Below are 16,698 nucleotides of genomic sequence, written 5' to 3' on the forward strand. Positions count from 1 at the left end.
AAACGTAGCCACAGACTATGCAAAACAATTAACAGTAGCTAAAACGCTACCTTACCATTTAATCACCACCTTAGCAGTAGTAAACAACTCTGGTTAAAAATGTAGTATTGAAACTAGTGTAATAAAAATAATGGCAGCAGAAAAGGTTCAATACAATTGAACAAGGCACAAACGTTCTGTTTTCAGAGTCTTCTGAGATAAGGCAAAACATGCCTGCCAAGTGCTAAGGAGACAGTTTAAATTAACCACGGGCAGGGTTAGAAGTGTCATTGGATTAGAGGCTTTGTCCGCATGGAACTGGCACAGCAAACGCAAAGACAGTCCATCTCCAGTGCCTGCTCGAGAAGCCAGTCTTTGCCTTCAGTGGAGCTGTGCATCCAGGTCGTATTTCTCGCAGAATTTGTCTGTGAATGGTATACAAGTAAGGAACTCGCACCACTCGCACTTGATGGGGTAGAAATAGAACAAAATCACAAGTCCTGAGAAGAGTGCAATGAAGATGAGCTGGAAAACTATAATTTGGCATCGCTTCCTATATAAATCAAACTTCCCAAAGCTAATGTAGGGCAGGAAGGCAAAGGAGAGGAAGAAACCACTGATAAATCCTGAAATATGAGCAAAATTATCAATCCAAGGCAGGAGGCCAAAGGCAAAAAGAAAGAGCACCACAGCCAGCAGCTTGAAGAAAGCCCTCCATGGGCGTGCCAGGATTTGCCAACTCTGGAAGAGCTCCACAAAGAGACAGGCCAGAATCCCAAACTGGGATCCTGCAGGGCCAACCTGCAGAAGAAGAGCATTACAGGTAACATCAGGCACACGCCGTCTGCCTGGCTTCTGCAGCCAGCTCCAGGCATTACAGTTATTTATCATTCAACTCCTTGTTCAGTGTTTCTTGGGAGAGAGATGCCGCAGCCTGCAACTTCATCCTTATACTGGGGTTCAAGGAATAAAGGGGCCTGGTTTGATCTTAGGATCGAGGTAGGTGTGAGGCCAGCAATCACTAGAACAGACTTGGTATTTAAGGAGGGCAGATCTGGGCTGAGTCATCAAAGTGGAGAAGGTCTTGAAGGCAATCTCCTCGCTCCCCCCACCCATCCTGCACTTCTCTTTATTGAAGGACCTCTAAGACAGTCCTCCAGGTCCTGCCATGCAATCTTCTGAAGTGAAGCTGGACTGTCACATCAGATTTCTCCAGCTCTGGCATGTGGACAGGGACAGTCCTGGACAGTCTGGGAGAGGTGACCTCTGCTCTTGGTCCCTCTCCTGCCTGCCACTCACACGTGGAGGGTCTCTGGCACCAGGTACAGATCTCAATTCCCAGCCTGCCAGGGGCCTCTCATGGACGAACCCCCCATTCGTTACAAGAGGCAGCCGCCTTTTACTGCGGCCAGACCAGGCCAGGCACTTGGAAAGCCCAGGGTACTCTGGGGATGTTATTGCTCAGCAGCTACGTGACAGTGTGTGCTATCTTCTAGCTACAAATCTGCACAAGCCACGTGCTGCAGACATGAGCCCAGCTCTGGTCTCTGCCAGAGAGGCACAGGCATGTAGAGAAGGCTTGCGTTCAGGGCAAGTTACCGGGACCCTAGTCTGCAGGAGACCCACCTCCGCTCTGTAGGGTAGAAATATTGCACTGGCAAGGTTCCCAGTGATGCCACTGAGCAGGTAGATGATAGAGATGCGATGCCATCCTGCCAGCTTCTCTAGGTCCCGCAGGATCGTCATTTGGAAGCAGATTGAAACCAGACAGTGCAGGATCCTGCCAAGTTCAGAGTACAGAAGCTGAAGCAGCAGCCACTGAAAGTCACCCCTCTGCTTTGCTCTTTGCCAAGCCTTGCTGAGAGCTCCTGGTCTGGCCTTGCCCATGCCTGTAATATCCCTCCCAGCAAACACAGCATGGTAAACCTTAGCAGGGACAACAGCTCAGCCTCCCTGTGTCCCCCAGGGAAGGAACTGCCAGAACAACCCTCAACAGCAATCCCAGGGTTCCCCCACCCAGATAGCGGAAGTTTTACACCACGGCTTACCCAGCATGGAGGAAAAGCGAGAGCCAGAGGCGGTAGAACTGGTCAGGGACTTCTGGATTTAGGAAAGGGAGGAGTCCACAGACGTCATCCATGCAGTGCACCTAGGGCAGCAGAAGTGGGGTGGTGAGGTGTGCCAGGCAGTGCTGGCCAGCATGGCTGGGTACTAAGGCCAGAGCAGAGACCGCAGTTAGCTCTAAAGAGGGGCTTTCCTTGCTCTTCTCCACTGCGTGATGTCCCAACCCAGGTATCCAACACCAAGTCACACATAACCCCACCCGTTCCCTATGGCAGCTTTATGGCCTCATCCTTCACCCCAGCACATGCACAACTGAGACATCCACATTTGCTTGCCCATGGAGCAGGAAGGGTGCATTCTCCCGCTGCTTCCACAGTGCTCTTGTACTGGGCTTCCCCAGCTGCCAGCCCAAGTCCTAAACTGATCTCCCAAGAGGGACAGATGCAGCCAGCTCTGCTACTACAGCCAGGATCAGCAATTTCCCTTGGGCTCAGGGTGGGACAGGACACAGGACTCCCACCTACACTGCAGCACAGTTGCCCCCAGATCTTGCCAAACTGCAAGGGGAACAGGCGGGAGAAGGGCAGCCATACAAACCCCCAACTCCACGCTTACCTGAGAGCAGAGTGTTGCCTCCTCATGGAAATAGCCCCGCATAAATTCACAATACTCCCGGGAGGTTATTTCACACCTGGAGGAGGCACAGTTATCAAAACAAAGAACAAGTCACGCATGGAAGGCACAACAGACCGTGCTGTGCCCTCCCAGGCCACCCGCTCCCCCTTGTCTCCTGCCTATGAGGACTGATGCCTTCGGCTGCCCCTGACACGCTGTAATGTCTCTGCAACAGACGCACTAACCCATTCCCATTTGAGCCCAGTCCCACTCGCCGTACACCCCTCCTGCTTCTCGCCCCCAGACAAGCCTGAGTCACCTCCACAGACTAACGCCCTGCATACAGGGGCTCCAAAACAAGTGCTAAAGCTGAGCTGTATCTAGCTGAGAAGGCACCACCAGAGTTTGGGGAAGCTGTGTTTCTGGGGCTGGGGGAGTCTTGTGCCTCCGTAGCTGAGTGGAAAGGGGGGGCCAGGCCAAGAGCGTCCTGGTCATGACTTTCAGGGACAGAGAAACTCCTCGGGGCGGCACGGATTTTTTCACCCTAGCAGGGAAAGCCAGGCCCAAGCACTGGGTAACTTCTCAAGCTGAGGAGCAACATGAGGAAGAACAGCATCTTCCTCCGTGGCAAACCCAGAGCAGGTTGTTTCCTGACACCTCCTTGAGTGCTCAGGGACGCCAGGCTGGGGCCAATGTAGCCTGTCAGGACCAAGCTGGCCATTCCCAAGGGAAAGTGCGGAACTCCCCAGCAGAAGTATTTAATCCTGTGGGATCCCAGTCTCTCCAAACTGCAGGACCAGTTGAGCGAGATACCCTGCCACACTGAAGACTCAGGCTGGCTGTTATCTCCTGCTCAGAGTCCTGCTCCATCTGGGCGACCTGTCATGGCTCCCTGTCCAACTCCCCTTCCCAGCAGGGCTCTGGACTGCACGTGGGAAAGACAAGGAGGACGAATGGCTGTGTCTACAACCTGAAAAGGGCCTCCTGTGTCTCACCCCAACACTCAGCCCCTCTCCATACAGGTAAAACTCATTACCTTCCTTTGGTCCCAATGCAGCAGGGCCGGCCTGTAATCACGCAGTCCATGTGAAGGTGGTTGGTGTAATTCCCAGCGCTGTTTTTTGTGCAGATCTGGAAAAGGACAACAGGCCGCAGTCAGACAGCTGTGGCTTTGCTTGCTGCCTGAGTAAAGTCAAAACAGGCCCTTGGAAAGAAGCCAGTCCCACAGACACGGGCCTCCCAAGGCCTTCCTCTGGCAGCAAGACCATGCCTGACACTCCATCTGCCCAAGCCCCAGTCAACACCTCCTCTCCACCGAGGGATGAAAATAGCCTGGAGGCAGAGTCAGCCTCCATCACCCTGTTACCCTGTCAGGGCCCAGGGCTTCAGCAGGGCTTTAGCTGGCACAGGGGAACTTGTTGTTGGAGGGCTTTGAGCCTTGGCTAGACAAAAGCATGACTGCCCTGATCTGGTGTTTGTGACGAGCGGGGGGCTGTACCAGAGACCCCTTCCACCAACACAGCTGTGGCTCTGCCCAGTGGGATGCAAATGCCATATTGCAGCTGCCTGTACAGGCCCTGTGCCACCGGTGGTGCTCACCGGCCATTTGGTGATGTCATCCGGCCACTCATGCGGCTCCATCGAGGCTGGCTGCTCACACACCCTGCAGCAACAGAAAGCAGAAATCACCCTGAGAAATTACTTTCCCCAGCATCAGCAGCAGGCAGGATTCCCCAGGGATCCACCACACTGTCCCTGTCCCCAGGCTGCAGTCCCACAGCTCCTCTCTGTCCCCAGCATGGGGCTGGGGACACGCTACATCAGAGCAGCCAAGGCTGTGCTGATCAAAGCCGCAGCCTCCTTCCAGCGAGCAGAGATCACGGCTTCAGCACAAAGGCAGCTGTCTGAGAGCATGCCGCTGCCCAGCAACTCGCTGGCTCCTTTCCAGGTGGCCACAACCCCAAAGGTGGGCATTCAGCTGGTCCCAGCCCTACCTCAGCCCATGGTGACCAAGGGCAAAGGTGTGCTGTGGCACCCAGAGGCTGGCAGGGCTTTGGGGCAGAAGTGTGCTGGGAACCTGACTGCTGTAACCCAAGAAGGGAGCCTGTGCGGGGAGCAGGGGAGGAGGGGGAGAGGGATGAGGAAGGCACCTGCAGCTCAGAACAAGCCACTGTGCAGGCAGGCAGCCAACAACAATGGAGACGAGGGGGAGCAGAAGTATCACCACACTCTGCCCCCCTTGCAGCCTTTGGGACAGGTATGGACATCACTGCCCCCATGTCCCTTGTTCTCCAGAGCAGCTGCTGTCCCATCCAGCAATCATCTGGCCTGGGACTCCATGCCTCTCTGACCCTACTGCCACAGCAGCCCTGGCCCCCCCAGGACGGCAGCTGGGCTAGGCAGGACATACCTGGGGTCCTGATGACAAACAGACCCAAATTGCCTCTTGCTTCCTGCCAGCATTGGTGTGCTGGGGTGGTGGGGCCACTTCACCCACACGGCCAGCGTGGACTGCAGGAGAGAAGAGAGGTGTCACCGTGAAGGCCAGGGTGGGAGAAGCATCAACAGAAGTGGCCCTGAGCCCGCAGGGACAGCAGGAAAGGGGCCACCGCGCTCACCGAGCACTCCTCCTCCGAGGTCTGCACGCAGCCCGACTTGTCATTCCGCACGCAGCAAGCCGAGTGCTTCTCCTTCTCCCGCTTGGCGCTGATGAAGCTGTGCACTTGCTGGTCCTGCCTCATGCACGGTGAGAACTTGGCCCCTAGGTGGATCAGGGCCTCCTGGCAGAGATGGAAACACTCAGCTCGGCCAAGGGGCAGGTAACGATTGCCTGGGGCAGAGAAGGCTCGGGGAACTGCGAGGGGTACCCCTATCAGGACTCAAGGGACCAGGGACAAGTCCTGCGTGATGAAGCCCAACACGCATCAGGCATACTCTCAATATTTGCTTTGAAGAAGGCAAGCCCAGAACAAAAGTTCAGGGATTTCCTTGCCCATGGCTCCAGAAAGGCCAGCGCTGTGGCCAGGAAAGGAAACTTAGAGATATGACAGCCTTTCCCAGGGGGAATGGTACCAGGAAATCACACACCACACAACTCCTGCATGTTCTCTGACCCCATGCTTGGCTTCATAGGAACAGGGTGCAAAGCAGGAGTGCCAAGGTCCATCCCAGCCTCCTGGTAGCCCACAGCGCAGGGTGATTGGGGCCGGGAGCACCGCTGCACCCTGTCAGTGATGGCAGGACCCCATGGGATGTCCGACCAACAGCAGCTGCTAGCACCAAGCTCCAAGCAGCAGAGGGCCCCGGTCCCTGGGGTGGCATGGCTGCAGCGCACAGTCCCCCATCAGCCCACCAGCATTCCCAGCCACTCACTGAGCTGGGGCCGATCCAGAAGTTTTCCTGCTGAACGTATTTAACATTTTCATAAACCCCTCTGTTTCGCAAGACCTGCAAGGAGAGAAAGTGAGAGCCCCATGAGCTCCTGCCCACAGAGTCAGCACAGCAAGCAGCAGGGGCTGGTGAAAACGGTACCCAGGATGAACAGAAATCCCCACAGCTGATGACTGGGCACATGGTTCTCTCAAACTGGTCTTTTGCAGGATCACAAGTAAACCAGCATCAAGGCCTGGGCACCTTCATATTAAGATTTCATTTAAAATGTCTATCTCTGGCTACTTCAACTTTCAAGAAATCCCAGGGTCTGGAGACCTGGAACTGGCTTGAGAGCCAGCAAAAAGCTTCCCACAGCTCAGAAGCATAAGCAGCAGCTGCCGGCACTGTACGCTCGGGTGCTGGTGACAGTGCTCTGAAAGCTGTCAGACACGTAGGTGAGAAGCTCCCCAGGGCATCCCCTGCAGGGAGCGGGGATATGGCTGTAGAGGTATGTACCCCAGAGACCTTTAACAACATGTGGGAAGGCTACAAACAGCTTCAAGATCAGCTCTCAAAGTCAGACAGGTCAGTTTTTGTCCTGCCAGAAGCAAAATCCTGCAACTGTTGCAAAAACTTAACTCAGGTTTGAAATATTTCCCTGCCATGAACATCCTTCTGGTCTCCACCAGGAGGGGAACATGTTGTTTGAAAGGGCTCCCCGCACGGAGACAACGTGAGCCTGCAATGAGCCCACCATGCTTTGTGCTGGATATAATTCAATGTCAAGAGTAATGTTGCTGCAGGAGGGAGAGAAGGTGGTGTGGGGGCTCACAGAGATGCTGCAGGCAGCCCCACAAGACACAACACTGGGTGTCCAGCCACCAAGGCCCTCAGGCAAGTAGCCATTGTGCTGAAGACTAGGACACAAGAGCCAGCAGCTGAAGGCTGAGACACAATCACACTCCAGGCAAGTCAGGGGGATTTACTTACTGAATCAACAGTTTCATGTTGTGAGAACCCCACAGGGGCGATGCCATAGATGCACACAGCAAGGATGGTGATGAGTGAATGCACAAAGGTGACCCAGTAAGTGAAGAAAGGCCTGGATGGAGGGAAAGGGAAAAGTCCAGAGGCAGAAAGCCAGGCATATTACATCTACTCACAGAACACAGGAGAAAAGCTGTTGTTTTTTCCCAGGGACCTCGGCAGAATCTGGGGTACAGGGCCGGGATCACCTACTGGAGGCAATGGCCTAAGGTCTTGCTGGCAGACAGGCCCTGTTTACTCTGATTCCCCCATTACACTGGGCAAGCCACCCTTTCCCAAGAAAGCGTCCATGAGAACACATAAGCCTGATGCCAAAGTGTGCTGTGTGTCTGAAATAATGACTTTAGGGGAATGATCAGAGGCAGGGATACCTGAGCCTTCCTGTTCATCACAGGACAGTGGTGGTGGGGCAGAGATCTGCAGTCCCTCCAGGTAGCAGAAATACAGACACCCAAAGCAACGTGAGGAACAGGGTGAGCTCCCAGTGCACGGTGATGCTAACGTGCTGCTGTCTGCTGCAGTTTGCACTGTACTTCGGGGGTACAGACTGGGGGGGTCTCAGCAGCAGCTTTCACCCAACCACCCCGAGGCAGTGACCTGAGTCACCAAGGGGCAACAGCAATCACTCACTAGTTTTGTTGGGACCCCTTCTATGACCGCAGCTCTCACCTGTGATCATCCATGTCCTCAATCTGCCGCTTGACATAGCTGTCGATGCGCTTGCGGTATGTACGGTTTGTCAGCTTCCCCACCATTCCCAGGCCATACGGCCTCTTCTCCTTGGCGAAGAGTTTCCTGACAGGGACGGCGATGCGCTGGCCACGCTTCTGTGGGCTGACACTCACCACCTCCTGCCGCAAGCGGACCTTCGGCTGTGCCAGGGCTCCATCCTTTTGCTTCCTCCAGCCTCGCTCCAGTGGGCTGAAATAACATCCAAATCATAGAATCATAGAATCGTTTACGTTGGAAAAGACCTTGAAGATCAAGTCCAACCATTAACCCAGCACTGCCAAGCCCACCACTAAACCATGTCCTTAAGCACCACATCTACCCTTCTTTTAAATACCTCCAGGGATGGGGACTCAACCACTTCCCTGGGCAGCCTGTGCCAGTGCCTGACTGCCCTTTCGGTGAAGAAGTTTTTCCTAATATCCAACCTAACCCTCCCCTGGCGCAGCTTGAGGCCGTTTCCTCTCATCCTATCGCTTGTTACTTGGGAGAAGAGACCGACCCCCACCTGGCTACAGCCTCCTTTCAGGCAGTTGTAGAGAGCAAGAAGGTCTCCCCTCAGCCTCCTCTTCTCCAGGCTAAACAACCCCAGCTCCCTCAGCCACTCTTTGTATGACGATGTATAATCCCATATAAAAAGCAGGAGAGCAATGGTTTTCTTCTCCATGGCAGAGCAACAGGGACCAGCTCTTCTCTGGTCTTTGGTGGCAGCAGACCAGTCTGTCCCACCACAGCTGGGCCGAGCAGCAGCTGGTGGCAGACAAGATGCCCTGAAGTGGAAGCTGTATTTCAAAGGCTTACGCAGTGCCAGCTGATGAAAGCGCAGGACTACACGCAGAAGGTGGCACAAGGCAGCTGTGCCAAACTAAGCCCCACCGACGAGGAGCTCTCAAGGCTTTGAAGAAGTGTTTCAGCAACAGGCTAAAATGCAGAGGCTGCAGCTGGGCACATCTGCAGCCTCATGCACATGTATTTCCTTCATTCCTCCGACTCTGCGCTCTGCTATGAAATGGAAGTGTAGTTTAGCCCAGCAGTGGAAATCCCCACCCTCGAAGCACTTTACTGTGGTTGGACGGGCAAGTCAAACCCCCATGCCCACCAAACTGGACAGAGGAGAAGGGCAGGAATCCAAGCAGCTTCCCAAACCAAGAAAGTGACACTGGCACATGTTGCAAGCTGTGCCAGTTACCTCTCACAATCTCTCTTCCATTCCTCCCTTTATTTGCACAGATGCATGCATGTTTCAGGAGAACAACAAAACCAGGCTTCAACACCACAACAAAAATCCCAAGCATCGCTGCCTAAAGGAAGGCTTTTTTACCAAAACAGAGTATGCAGTGAACATTGCACAAGCTACTGGTGAATAGTACCTGCTTTGTAAGCCTCCATCACATTCAGATGTTTTTGTACTTCTTTGCCCTTAAATAGCAGTTTGGAGGTCAGGTCTGCAGCATTCAGACCCTGACCAAAAAAAACCCAACTACCTACCATTTCACTCTCGCTCACTGCCTAGCACTGTAGGAGGCACGTCCCTGACGTGCACTATAGTCTAGTTTACCTCCTCTGGCTTCCTAAATGACCCCCTCTGCACAAAGACAATGGTGGTCAGAAGTGGTCAGAGAAACCAGCTGACAAACTTTTTTCTGAAAGATCACCAGAGCATCTTGGAGAGATCATGACAGCTCTGAAGTATGGACAAGCAACAGGATGAGGGAGAATCTGAATCTCTTTAGCCAAAAACACTGCTGTGAAAATAGCTATTTTCAATATTGCACCTTACAGAAGATGCTTTTTTACAAAGCTGAAAGTCCCAACTTCCCCTTGGGAAGTGCTTCTCTAACAGAAAGTGCAGATTCCACTGTGGGCTGCTCTTGCCCCAAGAGTTCAAGTGGTTTCTGTGTTACAGACGTGCTGTTTCCCCATATTTCCGGTGCTGGGCTATCAGCCTACGCCAAAATAAACACCTGGCCACCTAAAAGGACACCCAACTACGATTCTGATAACAGTTCTCTGAAGTGTGAAACGAATGTATTTTCCTCAATAAATGAAACTATTTAAGGAGATCCAAATGGAGCCAAGAAGACCAAGACCGTCTCAGAGGAGTGACAACAAACTCCCACCATTTGCTGCTTCCACTTATGTTAAGACTGAGTCAAGTTCTTGGAAACACTTGAAGGGAAAGCGCCAACCCAGCAAGATGGGCCGTGAGCAGCAGAACCGCAACAAGGACCTCCCTGTCTGCTCCATGTTCACACCCAGCGGTGCTCCCTGCTGGGGTGAGCTGCCAGCTATGCTAGAGCTGACTCGGAAACGACACAGCGCAATTACTCAGTACCAGTTACTCAGGTGGAAAAAATCTAGGCATACAATACAGTACCACCCACATATTTGTAGGGCTCTCAGCATCAGTGCCACACCTTTCTCTCGTTTCGAGTGAGGAATGTAGCCCAGCTCGACACTCAGCAATGCTTCACACCGCTCCTTGGAGCAAGACAACAGTTCCTGGTGACTGTGGCAATGGCAACAGCCTTCTCGTCTTTGCTACGTTCTCCATAGCCAAAGGCTGGGCCCCCAGCATCCTCACAGCTGATTTAAAGTGTCTTTCCTCAAGGCATAATACAGTCTCCAAAACATATCACTTGAGGCTGGAAGTTGTTGGAGAGACTGCAGAGGTGGCCTCAGAGTCACCTTTCACATGCATGGGTAGCTGAGGCAGGAGGTCTTAAGCTGGGTTTAAAGAAAACCCGTCACTGCACTGCTATGTGAGCTCTGCACCAAGCACCCACAGCACTCAGATCCTGGCTTCCTCCATGCAGGAGGTCCCACTCTGAATGGATTGGCCACCCCATATTAGGCTTTGGCAGCTTACAGGAAGATACTCACAGTAGCAAATGGCTTCTTTCAAGCTCATTTTTGTCCAAGGCACCTCCTGTGAGATCTGTCTGATCTGGAGGTTTCATCTCAGCATCTTTGATTGCAGCTTCTGATGGTGACTCAAACACTTCATCCGGATAAGTAGAGAGCTCCTCATGAAGGACTCCTTCCTGGGCAGACAAACAGAAGTCCCATCAGAAGAAGCCAGCATCACATTTGAGACAGCAGCCCTGGCAGAAAGCAGTGCTGGTCTCTGCAACACACAGTCCTGCCAGACCTAGAGTCTTGCACTGCCTCTGGGGCCAGTATCACACCAGAGCCCTGCCCCTCACCCGAGCAAAGAAAGAAGTGTCAAGCTCATCTGGAAAATCCACCGTGTCCTCCTCCAGGAAACTTGCTGGGGTGAAGCTGCGCCGTTGAGCTCTCCTCAGGGTGCTGTCCTTCACAGAGCGCCCCTGTAGCCAGAGAAAGCGGCATCCAGTCACTGCCAGAAACCTGAACTCCAGGCACATGCAGGGCCACCGCAGCCAGCACACGGGGAGCCCAAGTGCTGAGCTGGTTCACGCTTGTGTGTGGAGCACAGCACACCTGCTGATGTGTGACACATTCCTGGTGAGACTCACAGGTGTTACCCCACTTCTCAATCCACAGTGCCCACCTCCCATGCAGGTAAGGTTTGCAACATGCTCCTCTACCACATATTATACAACGTCTCTGACCAAACCACAGTGACGGGTGGTACCGGACACAGCAAAAAGGTCACTGAACCCAGGAAAGCAGACACGTGGCAGGATGAAAAGACTTGCATAGTAAGAGCCTCAGGTACTTCTGCTCTTCCATGACAGCTGACCAGGTGCAGATGGCCCACCCAGAGGTCCAGGCAGGCTGAACTGGACCTGCTGGAATGCTCTGAGGCTGCTGGCTGTGGCAATCAAAGCCCCCAGGCCAATAAAGAGAAAGCAAGACCTATACCAAAACCTAGCCATCATCCCCACTTCTTGCAAATCCTGCCTCCTAGACATGTGGCTGAAACAGAACAGGAGATGGTTTGGTTTCTTCCCCTCCACCACTGCTCTCCCCATCCTCTCTGCTCAGCAGCTCCTTCCCTCTCACCCTTCTCTCAGGGCAGGGCCGCATCCCGCCACCAGACTGGTCCCTTCCCTCCCACAGACAGTACCTTCACCAAAGCCGCAGCTGCTCGGAAACTCATTTTGGCAACAGACTCCCGTTTCCGCCGTCGTGGGAGGCGATTGAACCCTGAGCGCGAGCTGGTGAAGGAGCAGAGCGACGTAGCACCTGGCGTGATCGGGGTGTGTGGGATGCTGCAGCCATCATTGTCATCAGCCATACGGAAAGCTCGGCCGCGGGCCAAGGGGTCTATGATCTGCCGAGAGAAGCAGCCTGTCAGTCCATTCACCCTCAAACCCTTCCCTACCAAGCCCTCCTCCCTCCAAGCAAACATCCTGAGACCATGACAGCGGCCTGACTCCTGGGATTGACCAAGAACCAGGCTGAACGGACCAACAAGCAATTCTACAATAGGGAGATATGGAATAACCTGTTGCAAGCTAAGCCCTAGTTGTAAGCATCAAACTTAAGTCCTCAAACCTCTCCCCCTGCCCATTTTTTTTTTCTTTTTTTTATTTTTCTTTTGTTGGTATTGAGTATTTTCACCCAGAACATTCCTGATGTTCACAGGAGACTCCAAACCTCCTTCAGCCCTTCCTAAGCTCTTGGTTTCATTCATCTCCTGTGCCAGTGAGCTCTACAGTCAGAGAATGCGCTGTCTGAATGGGAGTTTGAGAAATCCCTGAAAACAGCCATGCTCTTTCTCCAGCTAGTTTCCTTTCTGACACTGGACAGCCCAGCACTTAAACAGTATCCTGTTGAAGCTTAACTGTATATTTACATCTGCTTCCATTAATGAAGTTATAACAGCTGGAAAAAGCAGGCAAGCTTCCGGAAGCTGCAAGCCCTTCTTTGGGACTCTTCAGGCCAAAGCTCTCACTTCTTCCAAACATACGAATCAACCTAATGAAAATATTGCCTTCAGCTACAAACCTTGCCTCTGTCCTTACATCATCACAGCTGTGGTTTCCATAAGACCTCTATGCTTTATCCTAATGTTTTACGAGCTTTTTTTTAATCCACAGTTGCACACTCAACAGCAAGCTTCATGGGCTCACACCTACAGATACAGTGTTCTGATTTAACGTAGCCCACAGAGCCCAACAATATTTCCAAGTCTCCTGTGACCAAAGACTAACTGCAAGACACTTCAGCTAGTAAGAAAACAGGGAAGAGCACAACAAGGTGAAATCTGATTGAAAGATGCACAATATTCTCCTCTGCTTTGGTGATGCAGCCAGGTCACAGACTGGCTGCACAGATGCAGGTCACAGACTAACCGGCTTGGGAAGGAATTTGTTTCCCCACTTGCCCGGGTTGCAGTGGTGCTCATTAGAGCACAGCAATCAACCACATCAATTACTATCACGGAATGGAGCGAAGGAAGAGTTGGGATACAGTGGGTTAGTTCTCAAGTGCTGGTAACTGGATGTGGTTGACTGGGTCTTGTACCTACTTGAAGGTAGCGAGCAGGGGGCTACAGATGCCCTTTGCAGGCACTCAAAACCATTTCTGGGGACCTGTGAGTAGAGCTGTAGTACCGCTGATGCAAGAGACACTTTTCAAAGTCCTAAAGCATAACCAGGTTTCTATGAGGACAGTAGCTGTGCTACTGCCTGCATTCTGCTCGGGACAAGGATCCACTAGGCAAGTGTCCTGAGTGATACCAGGCCTGTTACTCTATATTTGGGTCCAGGATACTGGCCACTCTGTGTACAACAGAATTTTGTTCTTGCAAAATGGCAGCAAAAAGCTTGAGCTGAGAGCTCTTGGACATGCTGCACACATCTAATCACCACCATAGTCACAACATGACAAACACGGCTCCGAGCCTATCACCAAAACAGCTGAGGGATCTCAGCCAACGAGACCGGAGAGAGGCTTGCTGAAGGAGGGAGTCTGCCAAACTGTATCTGAGACTTGAGAAGTGTCTCAGCATGGAGCTCAGACATATTCAGGCAGAACGAAGCCTGCAGGTAGGTCACAGCTGCCAAAGTGGTAAAGACACTGTGCAGGAAACTCACGATGGCCTTGACTCTGTCCCAGGTTACTCACCTTTTGCATGCCCAGCTGGCAGGGTCCAACATACAGCGGAGGAGGAGTCTCTGTGCTTGTTAGAGAAATATTGTCCTGACTGGGCAAGTCCATTTCCCGGATGACCTGAGGTTTCAGCTTCCCATACCGCAGGCTGCAGTGGCGGAGGCTCTTTCTCTGCCATTTCTGAGTAGCGTCACTGTCTTTGCTCACCCCAAACCAGTCTGCTGTGCCTCTGAAAGATGCCAGCATACAAGTGCAAAGAAGCATTATGTTTGCTTGGACTATGCACATGAGAAGACAAAACCCCTGGTGGTCACTACCAGCCCACCCCGATTCAAAGACAGGCAGAACTCTTCCCTACGAGCATCTCACAGCCTGTTCTCGGCTGGTTTTAGCAACCTGACAGATGCTGGCCAGAAATGTTCAACCATTCTGTCTCTTAAGACAGAAGAAAAATGACAGGAGAGATTCACTGTGTGTAAAGGACACTTTGTTCTGAGTTTTTCTAAAAAAAAAAGAAAAAGAGGTGAAACAGAAATTCAGAAAATAACTTGGTGAAAGGTTCTTTTTTCTTTAAAAAACATCTACTGAAAACACTTACCGTCTTCAGGCCAGCTCTAGGTCCTCATTGTGGGATTGTACTGTTTCATGGCTCTGTAGCTTCTCCCAAGAGCCACCAGAATTCACTGTTCTCTCCCAGCTTCCCCCCACACTCCCAGGATATCCCTAAATTCTCCATCTCATGCTGCAGGATTTCTATCCTCCTCAAAGGTAACTTTAATGGCAAATGTTTTCTGTGGCCCGGACCTCTGCTAAGGCAGACACACACAGTTCTAAGCTGCTGGTTGCACAAGTAGGAACACAAGGTTGCAGCCACGAGGTAGGTTTGCTGCCAAGTGGCTGCTGTCACAGAAGAGCAGTGGATCAGAAGCAAAATCCCAAGGAAAGCGGAGAGGGATCGGGATAAGCCAGATTAACAACCTACTTCAAATACGACAGGACAGCTGGTACCCTAAACCTACAAAGATCATCGCAGCCCTGCCAAGCCTTTCCCACTGTGGTTAATCCTCAGAAGATGACAAGCTGTGTCAGCCTACAGTTGTCTGGCCCAGGAGAGAAAACCTGAAAGTCCTTCCAAGCCAAACCTGAAACCCTGGCCTCAGACCCCCTGCTCAGGGGCAGGACTTCCAGCTGCTGAGAAGCAAGACCTCACAGATCACAAAGGGAGTATTAAAACATATGCTGGAGTAAAGGCTGGGTTAAATCTAGAATTAGGTCACACAGGGAAACTGAATCAGTGCACTGGAGACAGGAAACTTGTCCTGTGTATTGCACCCTACCGAGCAAAAATACCATCGACCAACAGGTGAAGGTGTCCTGCCACCACGTAAAAAGATGTGAATTTGAAACCCCCAGCCTTTCCAACTAAAACCTCCAGATGCAAATCACCACACAATGCCCCTGTCCAGCTGGGGAGTCCCATCATGTCCTACAGACTCCCTGGAGCACTGTAACAAAAGCAACGAACCAACATCAGAGGTCAGCTCTCGCTCTTCTATCGCATTGAGCTAACCAGCCCTGAAAGCCCAAGACCAAACACAAGCAATCGCCAAAGGTGGACACAGTGCCAGAGTGGCATCTGGCCAAGGGTAGCACTGAGGAAGGTAGGACAGGAATAGATTCCTGAGCATGAGGTCCAGTCCCTGCCAGGCACAAAGTCACATTGTCTGTCTGATGTAAAAGTTTACTGAGCTCCATTTTCGGGGTGGTGGTCGGTGGGCCATTGTGCCCTGGACTCCCGGAGTGGCTCATCTCCTTGGTGCTAAGTAAATGAAGACCTCCACCTCAAAAAGAAGACAGTCACATTTGGATTAGAAAAAGCCATGATGTCAACAGGGAAAGAGCGGATGCTCTGTTCCATTCACCAGCTTCTGAGCCCTGTCTGGACCAACATGACTAGCAGCTGTTTGGTGCTGCTTCCTCTCCTTCCCCTTCTGCCCCAAGGAAGCTTTGGGGCTAACATATGCATACGCCACATGTTGCATTGATGCTAGCAAAGGCAGGCTGTGCTAAGGCTGCCCTGGGGACATATTCCAGCTACGGTGAACACCAGAAGGTTGACAGCTTGTTAGGAAAGGCAGGAGGGAGTGAGGCTGGTGGGTGGACAGCTTGTTAGTCCATGCTACTTATTGACAGCTGCCTATGTATTTAGTAGGAGTGACAATTGTTTTTTGTTAGAAGCACACATGAACTTTCTCACTCCCGCCTGTTTGTAGGCATCCTGGCCAGCCCTGGGAAGGCAACGTGGTCCCAGCAACAGCCAGAATCTGTGCAGTTCACAACAGCCCTTGCACACACATGCAGGGGTGGGTTTCACACTCAGTGCTACCAGTACCTGAAAAACGATCGGGGCAGGGACTGCCGCTTTCTCAGGGAACTCCTGCCCACCCGATGCCCATGAACAGGCATGGTCTGACTCCTTTGAAACCGTACCTGTCTGCTGCAAAGAAAAGAGAGCTGAAGGGAAGGAGCCTGCAGGGCTGTGGAGGGGAGCAGCGACCTGCATCCAGCACCCCCTCGTCTCCTTCCATAGCCCCATCGGCAGCAGTTGTGCCACACTGCACGTGACAGCGGCCTCCACCTGAGAGCATGACCTAAGAGAAACAACCAAACTCAAGCCTCACAACACCATCTTTGAACCCAGGAGGTTGCTGAATCCTTTTGGTGCATCTGCACCTCTGACTTATGTCTCCCATTGCTCTTGATGATACCAGGGATACTGCAATCCCCCTCAGCCCCCAGACCTCTGTGATCTGCCGCCTTCTGCCCAGATGCCCAGATCCCACTGGCTGG

The 16,698-nt window shown here is 52.4% G+C and overlaps 1 protein-coding gene across 1 annotated transcript in view; it reads right to left on the reverse strand.

Annotated features, from left to right (window-relative positions):
- Positions 1-93: 93 nt before the first annotated feature.
- The window catches only part of RHBDF1 (rhomboid 5 homolog 1), a 38,472-nt gene continuing 21,867 nt past the window's right edge, over positions 94-16,698 (reverse strand). The window contains exons 4-18 of the mRNA XM_082312422.1: positions 13,864-14,077; positions 11,858-12,064; positions 11,013-11,135; positions 10,690-10,850; positions 7,747-7,998; positions 7,021-7,132; positions 6,031-6,105; positions 5,277-5,438; positions 5,069-5,169; positions 4,258-4,321; positions 3,695-3,789; positions 2,659-2,734; positions 2,028-2,128; positions 1,606-1,759; positions 94-780 (exon numbers count right to left, since the gene is read on the reverse strand). Of these exons, the coding sequence (XP_082168548.1) occupies positions 361-780; positions 1,606-1,759; positions 2,028-2,128; positions 2,659-2,734; positions 3,695-3,789; positions 4,258-4,321; positions 5,069-5,169; positions 5,277-5,438; positions 6,031-6,105; positions 7,021-7,132; positions 7,747-7,998; positions 10,690-10,850; positions 11,013-11,135; positions 11,858-12,064; positions 13,864-14,077 (2,317 nt within the window). The 3' untranslated portion in view covers positions 94-360. The remainder of the gene's footprint in view (positions 781-1,605; positions 1,760-2,027; positions 2,129-2,658; positions 2,735-3,694; positions 3,790-4,257; positions 4,322-5,068; positions 5,170-5,276; positions 5,439-6,030; positions 6,106-7,020; positions 7,133-7,746; positions 7,999-10,689; positions 10,851-11,012; positions 11,136-11,857; positions 12,065-13,863; positions 14,078-16,698) is intronic.

Source organism: Platalea leucorodia (assembly GCF_965183815.1).
Source record: "Platalea leucorodia genome assembly, chromosome: 5".
NCBI classification, from domain to species: Eukaryota; Metazoa; Chordata; class Aves; order Pelecaniformes; family Threskiornithidae; genus Platalea; species Platalea leucorodia.